At 40.9% G+C, this 14,843-nt stretch overlaps 1 protein-coding gene across 10 annotated transcripts in view; it reads left to right on the top strand.

Moving 5' to 3' along the window:
• The window catches only part of LOC112140039 (pleckstrin homology domain-containing family A member 5), an 85,587-nt gene that overhangs the window by 51,492 nt on the left and 19,252 nt on the right, over positions 1-14,843 (top strand). For 7 of the 10 annotated variants that reach the window (XM_024262942.2, XM_024262951.2, XM_036210905.1 and 4 more), the window contains 7 exons: positions 904-1,950; positions 4,200-4,474; positions 6,097-6,332; positions 6,459-6,542; positions 7,621-7,740; positions 11,579-11,632; positions 13,995-14,075. In XM_024262942.2, coding sequence (XP_024118710.1) covers positions 904-1,950; positions 4,200-4,474; positions 6,097-6,332; positions 6,459-6,542; positions 7,621-7,740; positions 11,579-11,632; positions 13,995-14,075 — 1,897 coding nt within the window. The remainder of the gene's footprint in view (positions 1-903; positions 1,951-4,199; positions 4,475-6,096; positions 6,333-6,458; positions 6,543-7,620; positions 7,741-11,578; positions 11,633-13,994; positions 14,076-14,843) is intronic. The other 3 variants (XM_024262944.2, XM_024262947.2, XM_024262949.2) reach the window with 3 other exon arrangements.

Raw genomic sequence — 14,843 nt, 5'->3', positions numbered from 1 at the left:
ATACATGGAGGCAAAACAATAGCCTAGACTTTTGAGAAACAGGACTCTGGATACCTGAGACTTGAAGTTTAAACAACCTAACCTATCCGTTGTCTGTATTTGAGAACCGGACTGATAGAAGTTAGTTTATGGGTCCAACCACATAAAGTCAATTTAGACGCCTTTTTTTTTTAAATTAATAATGCCTTTATGTTGGAACCAGATTACATCAGCACTATGTTTGGTCTGACCTGGTCAATTCAGTGTTTCTATTGCAACCACTTGTATCAAGATCTTAAAATGTTGGTACTAGGTCAAAGACTTCAAGTGGTCCAAAGATTAAGATACTCGGACTGGACCCACGTGGTCAGCTTAAAGTGAACCAGAGTTTGCTTCCCCTGATAATCTGGAACAAAGTTTCAGTCTGAAAATGCGCAAGTGAACCCTGGTCACTTTCATGTGGAGCTTTGAGCTAGATCCCAATTAGCCAGATGCCATATTAGCCCAAAAATATCTAGACCATTGCTTAATTACTAGCCAAAATAACCAGTGATGTCCCGATCCGGTTTTTTTGGGCCCGATCCGATTCCGAGTCATTGGATTTTGTGGATTTGCTGATTCCGAGTCCCAATCCGATACTTTTGTAACACATTTAAAACATAAAGAAATTGAAAAAACAGGTTTGTTTTCTCCCTTATTTTTATGTCATTGATCTTCTTTTATCATTAAAAACTTAAATAAAACACTTATATGAAGTATCTTAATAAACAAGTAAATATAGAGCAAATATAATGTAGGAAAAAAAATACAATTTTCTTGTTATATAAGTGATCATTAGTCATGTTAGAAAGTTCAGTGACTTTATATCACAAACTCCACAATAACTACTCACCCCTCATTTTGTCACGTTGTCTTTGGTCACAGACTGGACAAACTGAAGGTGGACCCACAGACGCCTTTAGAGCTGAACAACATGCTGAACCACAAAGTCCTGACGCTGCCGGAGATCCAGAACAACGAACGCAACAGAGAACCGATGAGACAGCACTCCCTCTCACAGCTGGACTACAAACGGCTGAAAGAAGAAAAGCAGAACTCCAAAAGGGAGTACTACACGCTACAGAGAGACGGAGAACGCTACGCCGTGAAGAAAGATGGAGTCAGCTACATGCTCCAGAAGGACGGAGACCGGTACCTGCTCCACAAAGACGGGGAGAAGTTCTTACTCCGAAAGGACGGAGAGAAATACTCCGTGCCGAAAGATGGGGAGATGTGTCCCAATCACAGAGACCTTAAGAAATGTGGCGTTCAGAAAGTGGACAATAAGTACACGGTTATACCGTCAGAGGAAAAGTATGCTCCAGAGCAGCACCTGCTCACAAAGGACGGAGGAATGTATGACCTGCAGAAGGCCAGGGATCAGCCCCCACTCCACCAAGACGGACAGAAGCTGAGGAAGGATGTGAAGAGACAGCTTTCACTGAGGGAGGGGGAGAGGTGCACCATGAGGGAGACCAACAAGTACGGCACCATCCATGTTGTTAACAGGTACGGCAGCATGAAGGAGGTGAGGAAGTACTGCACGCTGAGGGACGGAGACCGATACGCCCCTCTCACGGACTCGGAGAAGTGCGCCACACTTTGTCATGCGGATAAGTACGTCTTACAGCGAGACCTGCGCAAAGACAGGACGCTGTCCCACAGCAGCAGCATGAAGCTGCAGACGGCTCCGGACGTCCCAGCCACGCCAGCTCAGAGCCAGGCCAAGAAACCCCCGCAGACCGACAGCTTAGGGTGCTGGCCGGAGGAGCCAAACGAGAACGTAGATGGACGCCTGGCCAAGCCCACCGAGAAGAGCCCGGCTCCGGTCCAGGAGCTGGAAAACGGTCTGTCCAGAACCAGCTCTGTGCAGCGGCTGGAAAACTTTAGCAGCACTCTCAGGACCAAAGGAGGGGACAATGACGCGAGGAGGTGAGGCTAACCTTGTAACGTCAAAACCTTTGTTAACCAGAAGAAATCTTTACTTCCTTAAAGCAAGGGTGAATCATAAAAGGTGAAATTCTACAGTATGAACAGATTATAATGCAATTCAAAGCTTTACCGAAATGATTTAATAACTGATCCTTCGTTCATACTGGGAATTTAAAAGGCGTTCTAGAACGCACATTCTTGAGCCTGTGGTGTTCACACTGGACAGGAAGGGAGGGGCTTCTTCTTCCTCTGTTTCTTTTCCTACTGTTTACCAGTGCATGTCTGCCCCCTACAGTTGGAAGAGGCTTGTTGCAAATTTTCAAATTGACGCATATCCTCAACTTTTTCTTTCACAGCTCTATTCCGATTTGTGACAGACGTGATTTTAAGTAATTCTAGCCGTACACAAATTATCCATTGATCCATGCATATTCTATAACAGGGGTATTCAAATCCAGGCCTCGAGGGCCGGTGTCCTACATGTTTTCCAACCAACCTTCCATTGAAGCTCCTTATTGGCTAAACATACCTGATCCTGGAAATTAGCAGCCAATAAGGAGCTTCAATGGAAGGTTGGTTGGAAAACATGTAGGACACCGGCCCTCGAGGCCTGGATTTGAATACCCCTGTTCTATAACTTCGCCATCCCTTACGGCACGTGTCAAAGTCACGGCCCGGAGGCCGGATCCAGGCCATCGAGATCAGGGTGCTTCTGAAGGACTCGCACCACACATTTGGATCGGTGCACTCATGATGGAGTTTCATGTGGATCGCTCCTCGGAGGCCGTCTGAGGATCGATAACTCTGTAGAGCAGATGTGTTAAAATCAAGGCCCAGGGGCCGGATCCGGCCCTCCGGGTAATTCTATCCGGCCCTCCAGATCATTTTGTTTTATTGTTGGCCCGATGATATCTTGTGCTTTTTTCTAACTCGTATATAATTTGACAAAATATATTTTTATGGAGAGTAAAATATTGAACGTTATTTAAGGTTTAAGTTGATTTATTCTGGAATAATATTCATACCTTTTTATTATTCATAATTATGTTAAAAATTTACAGTTTTGAAGTTTTAAAAATTGGCATTCTGTTACCTGTTTGGACTATTTTGGCATTTACCAATATTTTTTAGGTTATTTTGGCGTTACGCTAATATTTCAGCTACATGCTAGCCGTTTTGGCTAATTTAGGCTTTTTATTTTTTTTTTGCTATTTAGCTATTTTTACAGCAACATGCTAGCTGTTTTGGCTAACCCAGGTTCTTTTCTTTTTTTTTTTGTTTTTTTAGGCTAATTTGGCATTTACCTATTATTTTAGCTGGCTATTACCTTCAGCGTTTTCGCTATCAATTTCAGCATCTTCAGCTATCAGCACTAGCATCTTCAGCGGCCAAATTCAGCTTACTGCACACCCCAAACCACAATGATTCATTTCTTCTCATGATCAATTTTCAAACAGTTGGTACTTCCATGGATAAAAGGGACTCCATCCATAGATCCCTATTAAATCGGGATCCCTGATTGGCCAACCTGGTTTAACTTTCACCATCTCTTCATTGGCTGCATGTTCTGTTCTTATCATCTTTGTAGAAACTTGCGAGAAGCCCAGATCGCACATACTGGTACGTTTACATAGAAACAAACGCAGAGACCAACGTACCAGCACAAAAAACGCAAAGGCCAAACAAGCAATCTGGAACTACACATTTCCTTCTCCAGTGGATTCAGTTAAACTCTTAGAATCAAAGACCGAGTTTAAAAAACCGTCCATCTCGAACTTGATGAAGCTGATCCATGATCCATGTGGAGGAATGCTGAGTCAGCAGTTTAGTCACAGTGAGGACTTTGAAGTGTGTGATTTGTGTGTCACTTTAACTGGATTAAACAGTGACGGACACGAAGAGAAGACAAACTATTCTATTTGGATGTTAAACTGCACATTTTTGTGACTTTGTGAGATCCACCTCCCTTCCTGAAGTCCTTTTTGGGTCGACTGAAAGTTGTGGAAAACTGTTGTTGTGAGATGGTTTCCAACAAAGAACAGATTCAACAACTATGGAGTTTGGTAGAATAAAGGGAGTTCAAATAAGTGTGGCTTGTCAGGATTGTTGTCTCTCCAAGATTAATAATTCTTGGTGCTTCAGAAGATGCAGGCTAAACGTGTTTTAATAATTACTCTCAGGACGACTTTCTCTTCTTTCAAAAAACATGTTTTACCTAGGATTAACTCTGTTTTTGTCTGTTTTCCTAGTATGATGTCGTACCAGACTTTACCGCGGAACATGCCCAGCCACGGGGCGCAGCCGCGTTTCTCGGAGGGTTACTGCACCCTGCCCCGCAACAGCATGATGAGGCCCGACAGCATTTGCAGCGTGGCCGGCTCCGCGTACGACCAGGCCCTCCGCCCAGCCTTCACTGGCAGCGCCACCTCAGCAGAGAAGAGGAGGTCCATGAGAGATGACACCATGTGGCAGCTGTACGAGTGGCAGCAACGGCAGGCGAGGCAGAGTCTGGCTGCTCCCACTGGTATGTTCTGGTTGAAACCCGACGGTTTCTTTTAAAAACTCCCCTCAAATATGAGGAATTGTTTTGTTTTTGTTGGAATCTCAAATGACTTCATGGTTTTAATCGGAGTCCCCAAACTTTTTTTGTGAGGGCCATATAACTTTTTTCCTCACTGATGTGGGGGCGGAGTCAGTTTGTAGGCTAACAGTTTTTGATTGATGCTAGCAGTGTCTTCTGTTAGCAAACAGTGTTAAAGGTAGTTTTGGTTATGCAGCCATTAGCAGGAGCTGCTGACTCTGACGGTCGACATGGCTGGGTCAACAGACTCCACGACTTATTTCATGTTTGGTCATGGAGCCACCATGGAGAGATAAAAGAGACACATGTGGATCTGGAGCTGCAGGTTGCTGACCCCATACTATACTATACGATGCATACTATAATTCAAATTCAAATTTTATTTATAAAAAAGTGCTTCTCATACTTTGCGCACATATACAAAAAGAAAACCTTCACTCCCCCCACCCCACCCCCACCCAGAATAGTATAGTAATGTACTATAACATACTATACCATACTGTACTTTACTTTACTATGCTATACTGTACATACAATACGATACCATACCATACATACGATACTATAAGATATAATGCGATACTATGCCATACTATACTATACTTTACTTTGCTTTACTATACTATACATACGATGTGATACTATACGATATGATACTATACTATACATACGATACTATAAGATATGCGGCGATACTATACCATACCATACTATACTATACTTTACTTTGCTTTACTATACTATACATACGATGTGATACTATACTATACATACGATGTAATACTATACGATATGATACTATACTATACATACGATACTATAAAATATGATGCGATACTATGCCATACTATACTATACATACGATACTATAAGATATGCGGCGATACTATACCATACCATACTATACTATACTTTACTTTGCTTTGCTTTACTATACTATACATACGATGTGATACTATACTATACATACGATGTGATACTATACGATATGATACTATACTATACATACAATACTATAAAATATGATGCGATACTATGCCATACTATACTATACATACGATACTATACAATATGATCCCATACTATGCCATTCTATACTATACTAACTACACTATACATATCATGTGAAACGATACGATACTATACTATACTATACTAAACTATACAGCACAGCACCACACCACACTATACTATACTATACTATACTATACTATACTATACTATACTATACTATACTATACTGTTCTATACTGTTCTATACTATACATACGATACTATACAATATGATCCAATACTATACCGTACCGTACTTTCCCATACCGTACTTTACTCTACCGTACTTTACCATACCGCGCGGTACCGTACTTTAGCGTACCGTACTGTACTTTACCGTACCGTACAGCACCACACCACACCACACTATACTATACTATACTATACTATACTATACTATACTATACTATACTATACCATAAAACATGAAATCATGTTCAAATGTCTTTGAACTGTATTAAACAGAGACCAAGGTTTCATTGCACCATAACATCTCTTTGTCTGCCCTCCAGGTGCTGGTCACTATGCCACCCTGCCTAACAAAAAGACCATGGACATTTCTCACTACGCCGCTGCACCCTCCATCCCCACCTCCCCGTCTCACAGCACCGTGGGCCTGTACAGCACTTTCTCTCCTCCCCGTCAGTCGCTGACTCACAACCCGGCCAACTCGCACTCCGAGGTGACCTCGCCTGCCGTCAGAGGGGATGGGACGCTGGAGCGCAGGCCACGGTCACTCCCTCCTAAGGTAAGTTATTGTGAAAGCTACGCATTTTAAGCCATTTGGGTTGTTTGTAACATAAAATAAAGCAGTGAAAGTGTTTTATTTCACCCTCTCCATTATCATCATCACATTCTGTTTCTTTTGTCACAGTATGGATATTCTCTGGAGCGGCGATCTGTGGCAGCCTGCACCTCCACTCAGCCTATCACTGCACAGACTCTGCAGGGCAAGACGGTGAGTGGAAATTTGTGACTCCCAAAAACACACCTGTTACACATCCAACACACACATACTTGATACACATCGAAAAACATACATGATACACATCTGAAACATACATGACACACATCTGAGACACACCTGTTATATACCTGACGCATATGACACACAACCAACACACATTCTACACATAAAACTGCACATACAACAGTCACATACCTGGTACTCTGAGCATCCTCAGCTGTTGATGACATTTTTTATGTACCATATATTAAAATAACAATCAATGAGCTCCTCCCCAGCTGTTCCTCTATCCCTGTTAAAAGATCTAGATTTTTCTTTTTTGTTTTATTTTGTTTCTTTGAACCAGATTTGTATTTATTTATTTTTTTTTAGCAATTTTAGATTAAAACCAGTCAACCCTTAGTCAGTGCTGTTTTAGGAAACTTCAGGAGTCTTAGTATTTTCCTCCGTCTTGCTGTGTCACAGTTTGTCACTCTGGTGCATTGAGAAGAGTGTGTACAGTGTCTGTGTGTTCGATGGATGGATTTTGTCCTGTGCTCACTAAATCAAACTTAGAGTGTCTCACAGTAGCCTTTATCACTAAGCTCTTCTGAATGTGATTTATTTTATTTCATGGAGGCACCATGCCTCATGCTTTCAGCTTCAGGTGATCAGCTTCGTCTCACGAACAAGTCTGTGAAGAAAATCAGTCAGACGTTTATGTTCTTACAAGACTGCATTTGTAAAACAAAATAGGAGGTGGGGGGTATTACTTTTTAAAACACGGTGTGTTTTAAACTAAAATAATAAAAACACTTGTTTATGTACCAGAAATAACCATTTACCAGTTTCAGTTCTTTATATACTCTTGACTTTTCTGCTGCTCAGCACTCCATGTTTACTTATTTTCGGATCTGCTGCAGGTTTCACTTCAGGTTTGAACTGAAGTCTGGTTACTGTCAGTAAAATGTCTGAAAAGGCCAAATCACAACATTCTGGATGAAACCACATTTCTGCACTTCTGAGGATGATCAAAAATAAATCACTGTGGTGTTTGGCTGTTCTCCTCTGTGTGTGACGCTCTGTGCAGCCCGAGGAGCTGACCCTGCTGCTGATCAAGCTCCGCCGGCAGCAGGCGGAGCTCAACAGCCTGCGGGAACACACTGTAGCTCAGCTCGTGGCCCTGGGCATGGAGGGGCCAAACGCCAAGGTCAGCAAGGACTTGTTTGTGTGTGCATGCATGTGCAGGGAGAAGCCTAAACTCTGTGGGTGATGGTGGTGGTGTCGATGGTGTTGGGGGGTCTGGTGGGTGTATTGTTCAACACAGAAAATAAACGTCCCAGAACAGGGCCATAACCTCGCCATTAAGTCAAATATTTTAGTAGTAGTTTAGTCAGAACAGAGAAAATTGAACAGATTGAATGAGGTAGTTGAGTGAAGGTATTTCCTTTTTTTTAACATGTGTTAAGAAAATGTATCTGTATATAGTTTCTTTAAGACAAGAATAATAGATTTTCTTCATTGCAGTAGAACAACTTCAGTTCAGAACAGTGCATTGAACAATTTTGAACAATCTTCTATTTTGAAAATTCTTTTATTTTGAAAATCAACCGGATCCTCTCAAATAAATATTAAATCCCTTTAGTTTAAGTTGGGCAAAATGACAGAACAATCTTTTGTTCTGAAAAATCTTTTGTTTTTGAAGACGACAGGTAAAGAAGGACAACAACACACAGCAAATCAGGCAGTGTGAAGTTTATTCCACTGGAGTAAAGTTTACACCCAATTCTGTGATTATTTGGGTCCAAATTCCCAGTGTCAAAACAACACTGTCCACTGAAGTTAATTACATAACACCAAAATAGTGTAAAATTCCAACACTTTATTTAAACTCTTTTGCAGATATTTTTTGACTCTGTCCAGATGATGAAGTGTAGAAATAAAATCTTATCAGAGTTTCATCAACAGCCTATGAAATCTAATTATTATTAGTGGAATTGGTGGAATATCTTACCAGAGTTTGATGTTCAACTGCTGTTATTACTTGGTTTTATTATTACATTGATAAATTTGAGTTGCATTCAAGCATACTGTGTCTATGTCGCTGGAAGCCCCTCCCCCCGCCGTGAAATCTGAGTGGTTGATCAGTCTGCAGTCACATAAAGGTTGGGGACCACTGTCCATTGTGATCCAGGGACATTTTCCACGAAAGCTTCACTTACGTCATGTCGTTGCAACTAAAACTGCTCAGATACATTCTAATAAACAAACAATACTGGATGGTGTAAAAACATTTCATCTTTAAAGCCGAGGGCAGTGAGAGAATCCTGCATTTGCTGAGTTGTTAAAGACCACCCAGATCGTCTTTTGAGTTAAGTGTTCCCAGTAGTCTTTTAATCACAATTTAGCCATTTTTACCCAAATACAACCCTGTGTGGGTTTCTAGGAGGTAGTTTCTGCAGAGCGGCAGGAGTTCATAAGTTGTAAGTGGGACTGTTCCTCTCTTCATTGCTGAGAGCTCTCTGTTCACATGCTCTTCCGCTAGCTTACTATCACTCACAACCGTAACCTAACATTAGCGGTGCAACAAAAACGGCGAGCAATGTTGGAGCTCTCCAGGCGTACAGATTCGAGCACAGATGAGGAAAACAAAAACAGTCTGTGAGGATTATGTGTTTGAGTTTGGTTTTCAGTTGTCTTCTTGGGTTTGGTCATTTCTGAGTAGCTCCTCTGAAGTCATCACAGTTATAGACTTCATAAGGTGATCGTATTGATCAGATTTTCTCTTCATGAACTCAGTGATGTCATTTCGGTCATTTAGAAGAAAAAAGAACAAAAAGGGTTATGCCTCGTATGAATATTCCTTAATAAACTACTCATAAGACATTTGTAATGTGGTATTAAGCTGCTTATAAATACATTTATTAGCATTTGTAGGTTTCTTAAAAACGACTTACAAGTTTACGTAAAAAAAGTAGTGAGCACTGTGTCCAAATTGCTTTTACAATCCAGGGCACTAGATAGTCCTGTACGATATAGTTTTTGAGTAGTTAGGGATTAGAGTGGGAATTTGGATATAGCCATAGTGTCTGGTCTACATTGTCAGGTCATCTGCTCTGCTTTGGCATCTTTTTGTTTCTTCATGGTTTTCATCATGCTTTGGTTAATTTATTAAATGTTTAAGTTTATGTCACCAAGCCTGGTCTCCTGCATTTTGGGTCCTACAACTTTAGTTCTCAACGGAATGATCTGACCACCTTGGAGGAGAGTTTTTGCTCTAGTAGCAGGCCTTTCTGCCACTGCAGTCCACGCCACATCATGTCGGAGGGGTTTTCCTGCTGCCGTTTTCAAGCCTTGCCGTGCCACATCCAAACTTCTCTTCCTGAGGATCATCCTTGAAGTTTTCCTCCCTGTGGAGGGTCAGCGAGGTTGCTCCTCTTCATGTGTTTCTGAGGGGGGTCACCACGACCGTACTTCATTCTCCCTGTCCTAGAGGATTGTCGCCGTTCATCCCTCTTGGCCATGGTTCCTGTTCCAGAGTTTCACCAGTGCTTCCTGCCTTTTCCTGAGGAGGGGTTCTCTGATACCCCTCACATCTGTTTGGCTGCATGAACCCTCCGGACTTGTTTTTGTATTGATCCTCCAGGTTCCCTCTTCTCGGGGGTTTGGGCATCTGGGATCTGCCCTTTTTGGGAGGGGTACTGTCAGGAATCTGTGTTTGAGTCTGGTTTTTCAGTTATGTTCTTGTTTTGGTCATGTACTGAGTTATTTCGTGTCAGTCACCACAGGTTCATGTTAATCATCATATCATATTTCATTTGTTAATTGTCCTTCAGTCTATTTGAGTTTCTGGTTTTCTGTTCTACATGGTCAGATCATCTGCTCTGCTCTGCTTTGCCAAAATTTTTGTTTATCCATGAGTTTTTGTCATGTTTTGGTTAATTTATTAAATGCTTAAGTTTCTGTCACCATGCCTGGTCTCCTGCATTTTTTGGGTCCTACATCTACAGTTCCTGATACAGACATACAATGATGTGTCTGTCTACAAGTGGATGCCAAGGGTATTTTGTACGTCTTAAATAATTTTTTTTAAAACTTATTTTTTAAATCTGCTCCTGATTCAGAAATTTAAATAAATACGTTCTCAGAAATGAAATTTTCAGCTTAAAAATGTCCCAAGAACATGTAAACAGATTTTCATCAGAGTGCGTCTAAAAAAGAAGCTGTTGTATTTGAAAGTTTTCTGGTGTTCTTGACTTTCAGATCAATACGCTTTTGACTTTTACACAGACTTTTTTAATTATAGGTACAAAGAAAAAACATAAAAATGGGAGAAATATAAAGTAGAAGTTGAAATCTCCCAAAGAACATCAATATTTTGACATCTAAATGGTACAATTAAAAATATTCCTAAATATGCTAAATGAATGTTAACACTAGTAAAAAAAAGATTATTTGTTGATTTGACCAGAAATAGGTTACATATACTTGGTGATATGCATGGTAATCGGTTATTTTTGTTTGTGTTGTCATAGTGATGTGATGAGGCAGCCAAAAGGTCTTTTGGTGTTCTGTTGGGGTTGTGCATGTTGTTACATGTCGTCGTATCAGTTGTGATTTCAGATAGCAGAAGTGTATCTAAGGTGATGCACAGAAACAAGTGTTTCTTTACAGTGACACAAAGGAGATAAAGTCTAAGGGAGTGACCTTACAAAAACACTCATCTATGAGTTCTCTCGTTCATCCAAAATAGTCCCACAGCAGAAAAAGGGCTTTTCTCCACTTTCAGTTTAAGACTTCTTATCCATGTAGCTTGTAGCTCCTCTGATTTTCCTAGAACAAATCATCTGAGCATGGATGAGCTGTGAATCATGTTAGCCATGATAGAGTGAGTTAGAGGCAGCAGGTGAAATCAAACCTTCTGAGCTGATCTGTGTCGTAAATGTTTCTACTATTCTTGTGTATTTATTACCTTCACCATGTTTTTCTCCTCTGTCTTTGAAACCCTTTTTCCACCTTTTTTCCTCCTTGTCTTGTGGCTTCTACAGACAGATGTTCTCACCCATCACCTCCAGAGGAACCTGACTTACCTGGACAGCCAGGTGAGGACTGTAAACTGTCCCTTACTGTAGACAGGATGTTCAAACCTGTAATCAGGCCTGATATGTTTTTTCTTGAGACTAAAATAAGTTTAATAAACCTCTTGTGAATTTGACGTTTATCGGTGGGTTACTTTGATTTTGCCAGAAGTGGGTGGTTAGGTGTCACCAGAAGAATCATGATCAGATGTATAATACTTCCCAAAACATCTATATCTGAGCAAAGCTGTCAGGTCAAACTGTCATCCCTACAGAGTAAATTTAGCAGCTTTCACTGAGAAATGTCTGCAAGGACTTGAGAGCTGTCATAAAGCATTAAAGCTTGGTGTCACTACAAGGCAGTGAGCAGCTGTTCCCTCCAGGGTTTCACGTCTCACTCTCAACCCACCACATGCGTAATGTTTCAGTGGCCTTGTGAAGGACGTTCTTCAGATGTGGCAAGTGTGGGATCCACTCTATAGATGAAATACAGCTAGACCAAAAATGGTTTTCAGCATCATCCAGTCACCGACTGGAATCATGACAGCAGAGAAAAAAGCATCACAAAGAGTGGTGCTTTCATCACATACACTGTGTACAACAATGCGTTGCGTTCACACCGAACACAGTTTGTGCAGCAGGGACGTCCTGTTTCAACATTAAGTCAGGTGTACAGACACGATGAGAGGTGCTATTTGTCTGGAGACGACTTGTTTCAGGCGGCACGGCGAAAATTCTGATGCACAAGTTAAAATATTCAAACTTGATTTACGTCAACCAATTAGGGACAGAGCTTTGGCCTGTGACGTGGATGGAGTCCCAAACCAACATGAAGGAGTCTGATCGTTCTCCACCTGAACTTTATGATATTTTTCTTATTTGCATCAAAACAGTAATGAAATGTTTCTTTAAGTAAGTTTATTCTTATTTATATCTTTTTCCCTTCTTGGACTGATGCAGGTTGACAAACTTGGTTACAGAGAGACGGAAGTACCGCTGAAAGCAGCCGTCTCAGTAGATGGTGAACTTTACTGTCTTATTAACCCAGACAAAGAGACATGATTACTGATGCTTTTGTAGAACTCTTCAAACTGAATAAATATGATCTCTTAACATCATCCTTGTCTTCTATGCATTATTAAAGGAGTTATACAGACTTTCATGTGGTGAGAGAGCAGGAAACTTTGGACAGTACCTCCTCCCACACGCAGTGAGTTGTCCAGTTTATGAACACATTTTCGTACAAGCATCCAGTTGCAAATCCGCCGTGCGTCTGAAGAGAGGCAAATTGTATTTGGTGTGAACGCAGCATTAAACTTAAACAAGTTAATTCAGCTGTAGTAGTAGCTTTCATTTGCTTTTCATCGTTTTCCACGAGGTTCCTCAAGGTTTTGTCCTGGGGTCCCTTTTTTTATATATGCTACCCCTCTCCGTTATCTCTCATAAACACACCAGATCATTTTCACACTGGTGAACCCCTCTCCAACCTTCTCCCTTCTTTTCTCGTTCATTAGTGAGCTGCAAGAAAGCTTGATTTTCCTCAAGCTTTCTTAAACTTAATAGTGAGAAAACTGAGGTTCTTCTTGATGGTTCTAAATTCATTTTATCCTAAACCAACAACTCTTTAGGTCAGCTCCCACTCTTTTCTTCTTACCTTAGTGTTAAAAGTGGGGGTGTTTTTTTTTCTTGACAGTACATTCTTTCCACTCTCACACCAATACATTTATGGACACTTCCAACATTAACTGCCTTCGCCCATCACTCGTCCCCACTTCAGTTCTTGCAAATAGCCTTGAAGAGAATCCTCCAGCTTGCCCCTCTTTGGTTTCACTCACAAATGTCTCCAAAAGCATCAATTGGCCCAGATTTCTGCTGGTTGTTTTATCACCACAACTTCCTCCATCCAACCATCACATCACTCCAGTTATCCAGAAGCTCCACTGGATCCCAGTTAAGTTCAGGCTTGAATTCAAAATCCCTGTTTCCTTTCGTTAACAAGCTTGCTTTTTAATATCTTTTGATCCGCCTCACATTTCCACTCCCTCCCCCACCCTTTGATCCTGTCCTTTGATCTCCTCGTCCTTCTTTCCACCTCTGTGGTGGACAGAGCGAACTCCATCTCCTTTGACCGCAGAAGTATCACTTTGTTCCTTCTTTTCTAGTTCAGGATCTATTGTTTTAGTTTGACCTGTTTGTGTCTGGTGTGTTACTTCACTGTTCTACTGCTACTATTTGCCATTTGTGTATTTTACTATACCTCCATATGTTCTATACTATAGTGTGTCAAAAAGGCATTTTTCCCTTGTGTTATTACTTCTTTGCAAATGTCCTCTACCTGTGATGACAACTGTATCCAAATGCCCTCTTCCTTTCTGGTGCATACTAGACCAAGGAGAATGAGCCTCTAATCTTCATGATCCACACTATGATTGAGAACTCGGCACCCAGGCCGCAACTCTACCAGCAAGTAAGGTCTATGGCAGGATCTGGCTGGAGCTGATGTAAAGGCTGCCCCATGTGTCCATGCGTGAAGTCGTTTTTGAGTTTACAGCTGATCATTGCAGCCTTTATAAATATGGAGCTAAATTGGTATTATTTGAAACCCAAATATCACAAATTGAGAAAAATACTGGTGCAAAAAAATGTAAAATGTCCAAAACTTTTTGCTATTCTAAAATAAACTTTTTTAGGTTTTAAAACTCAAAATTTAAATTTCAAAACTTTCTTTCAGTATCAAATCTGTTTTTCTCTTACAAGTCTTTTTTTTGTTTTCGAATCTGAAAATGTCAGTATCATAGTCTATCATAGTCTGAAGTTGTCCCAAGATGGGTGTAAAAAGCAGAGTTTTATCGCGTACAAACCACGCGTCCAAAACGCTGTTCTAGTCCGTACAAAGCGCCATCTTATCGTGCTAAATACAGGCGTAGAAAACGTCCTTATATGCTTGTAGACATGGCTTCATGAAAAACTTCCGACTATGATAGTACAGATATTACAGCCATTATCTGACCATAATTATCCAAGCTCTCAGAGTCAGTGAATGCACCCGGACTGAAGTTACAACCCTCATCATTTTTGATTGGTCCTTTGAGTTAGCCCCGCCCCAACATGCCACAACGGGGCCAAAAGTTTGAAACGGAAATTTTCAGATTTGAAAATGAAAAATAAAAGAGTTGAAAATGGAAAAAACGTTTTGAAATTGAAATTTTGAGTTATGAAACCTACAAAATTGAAG

The sequence above is a fragment of the Oryzias melastigma genome, unplaced genomic scaffold (assembly GCF_002922805.2).
Source record: "Oryzias melastigma strain HK-1 unplaced genomic scaffold, ASM292280v2 sc00293, whole genome shotgun sequence".
Taxonomy (NCBI): Eukaryota; Metazoa; Chordata; class Actinopteri; order Beloniformes; family Adrianichthyidae; genus Oryzias; species Oryzias melastigma.
This window is presented reverse-complemented; position numbering and strand designations above follow the sequence as displayed.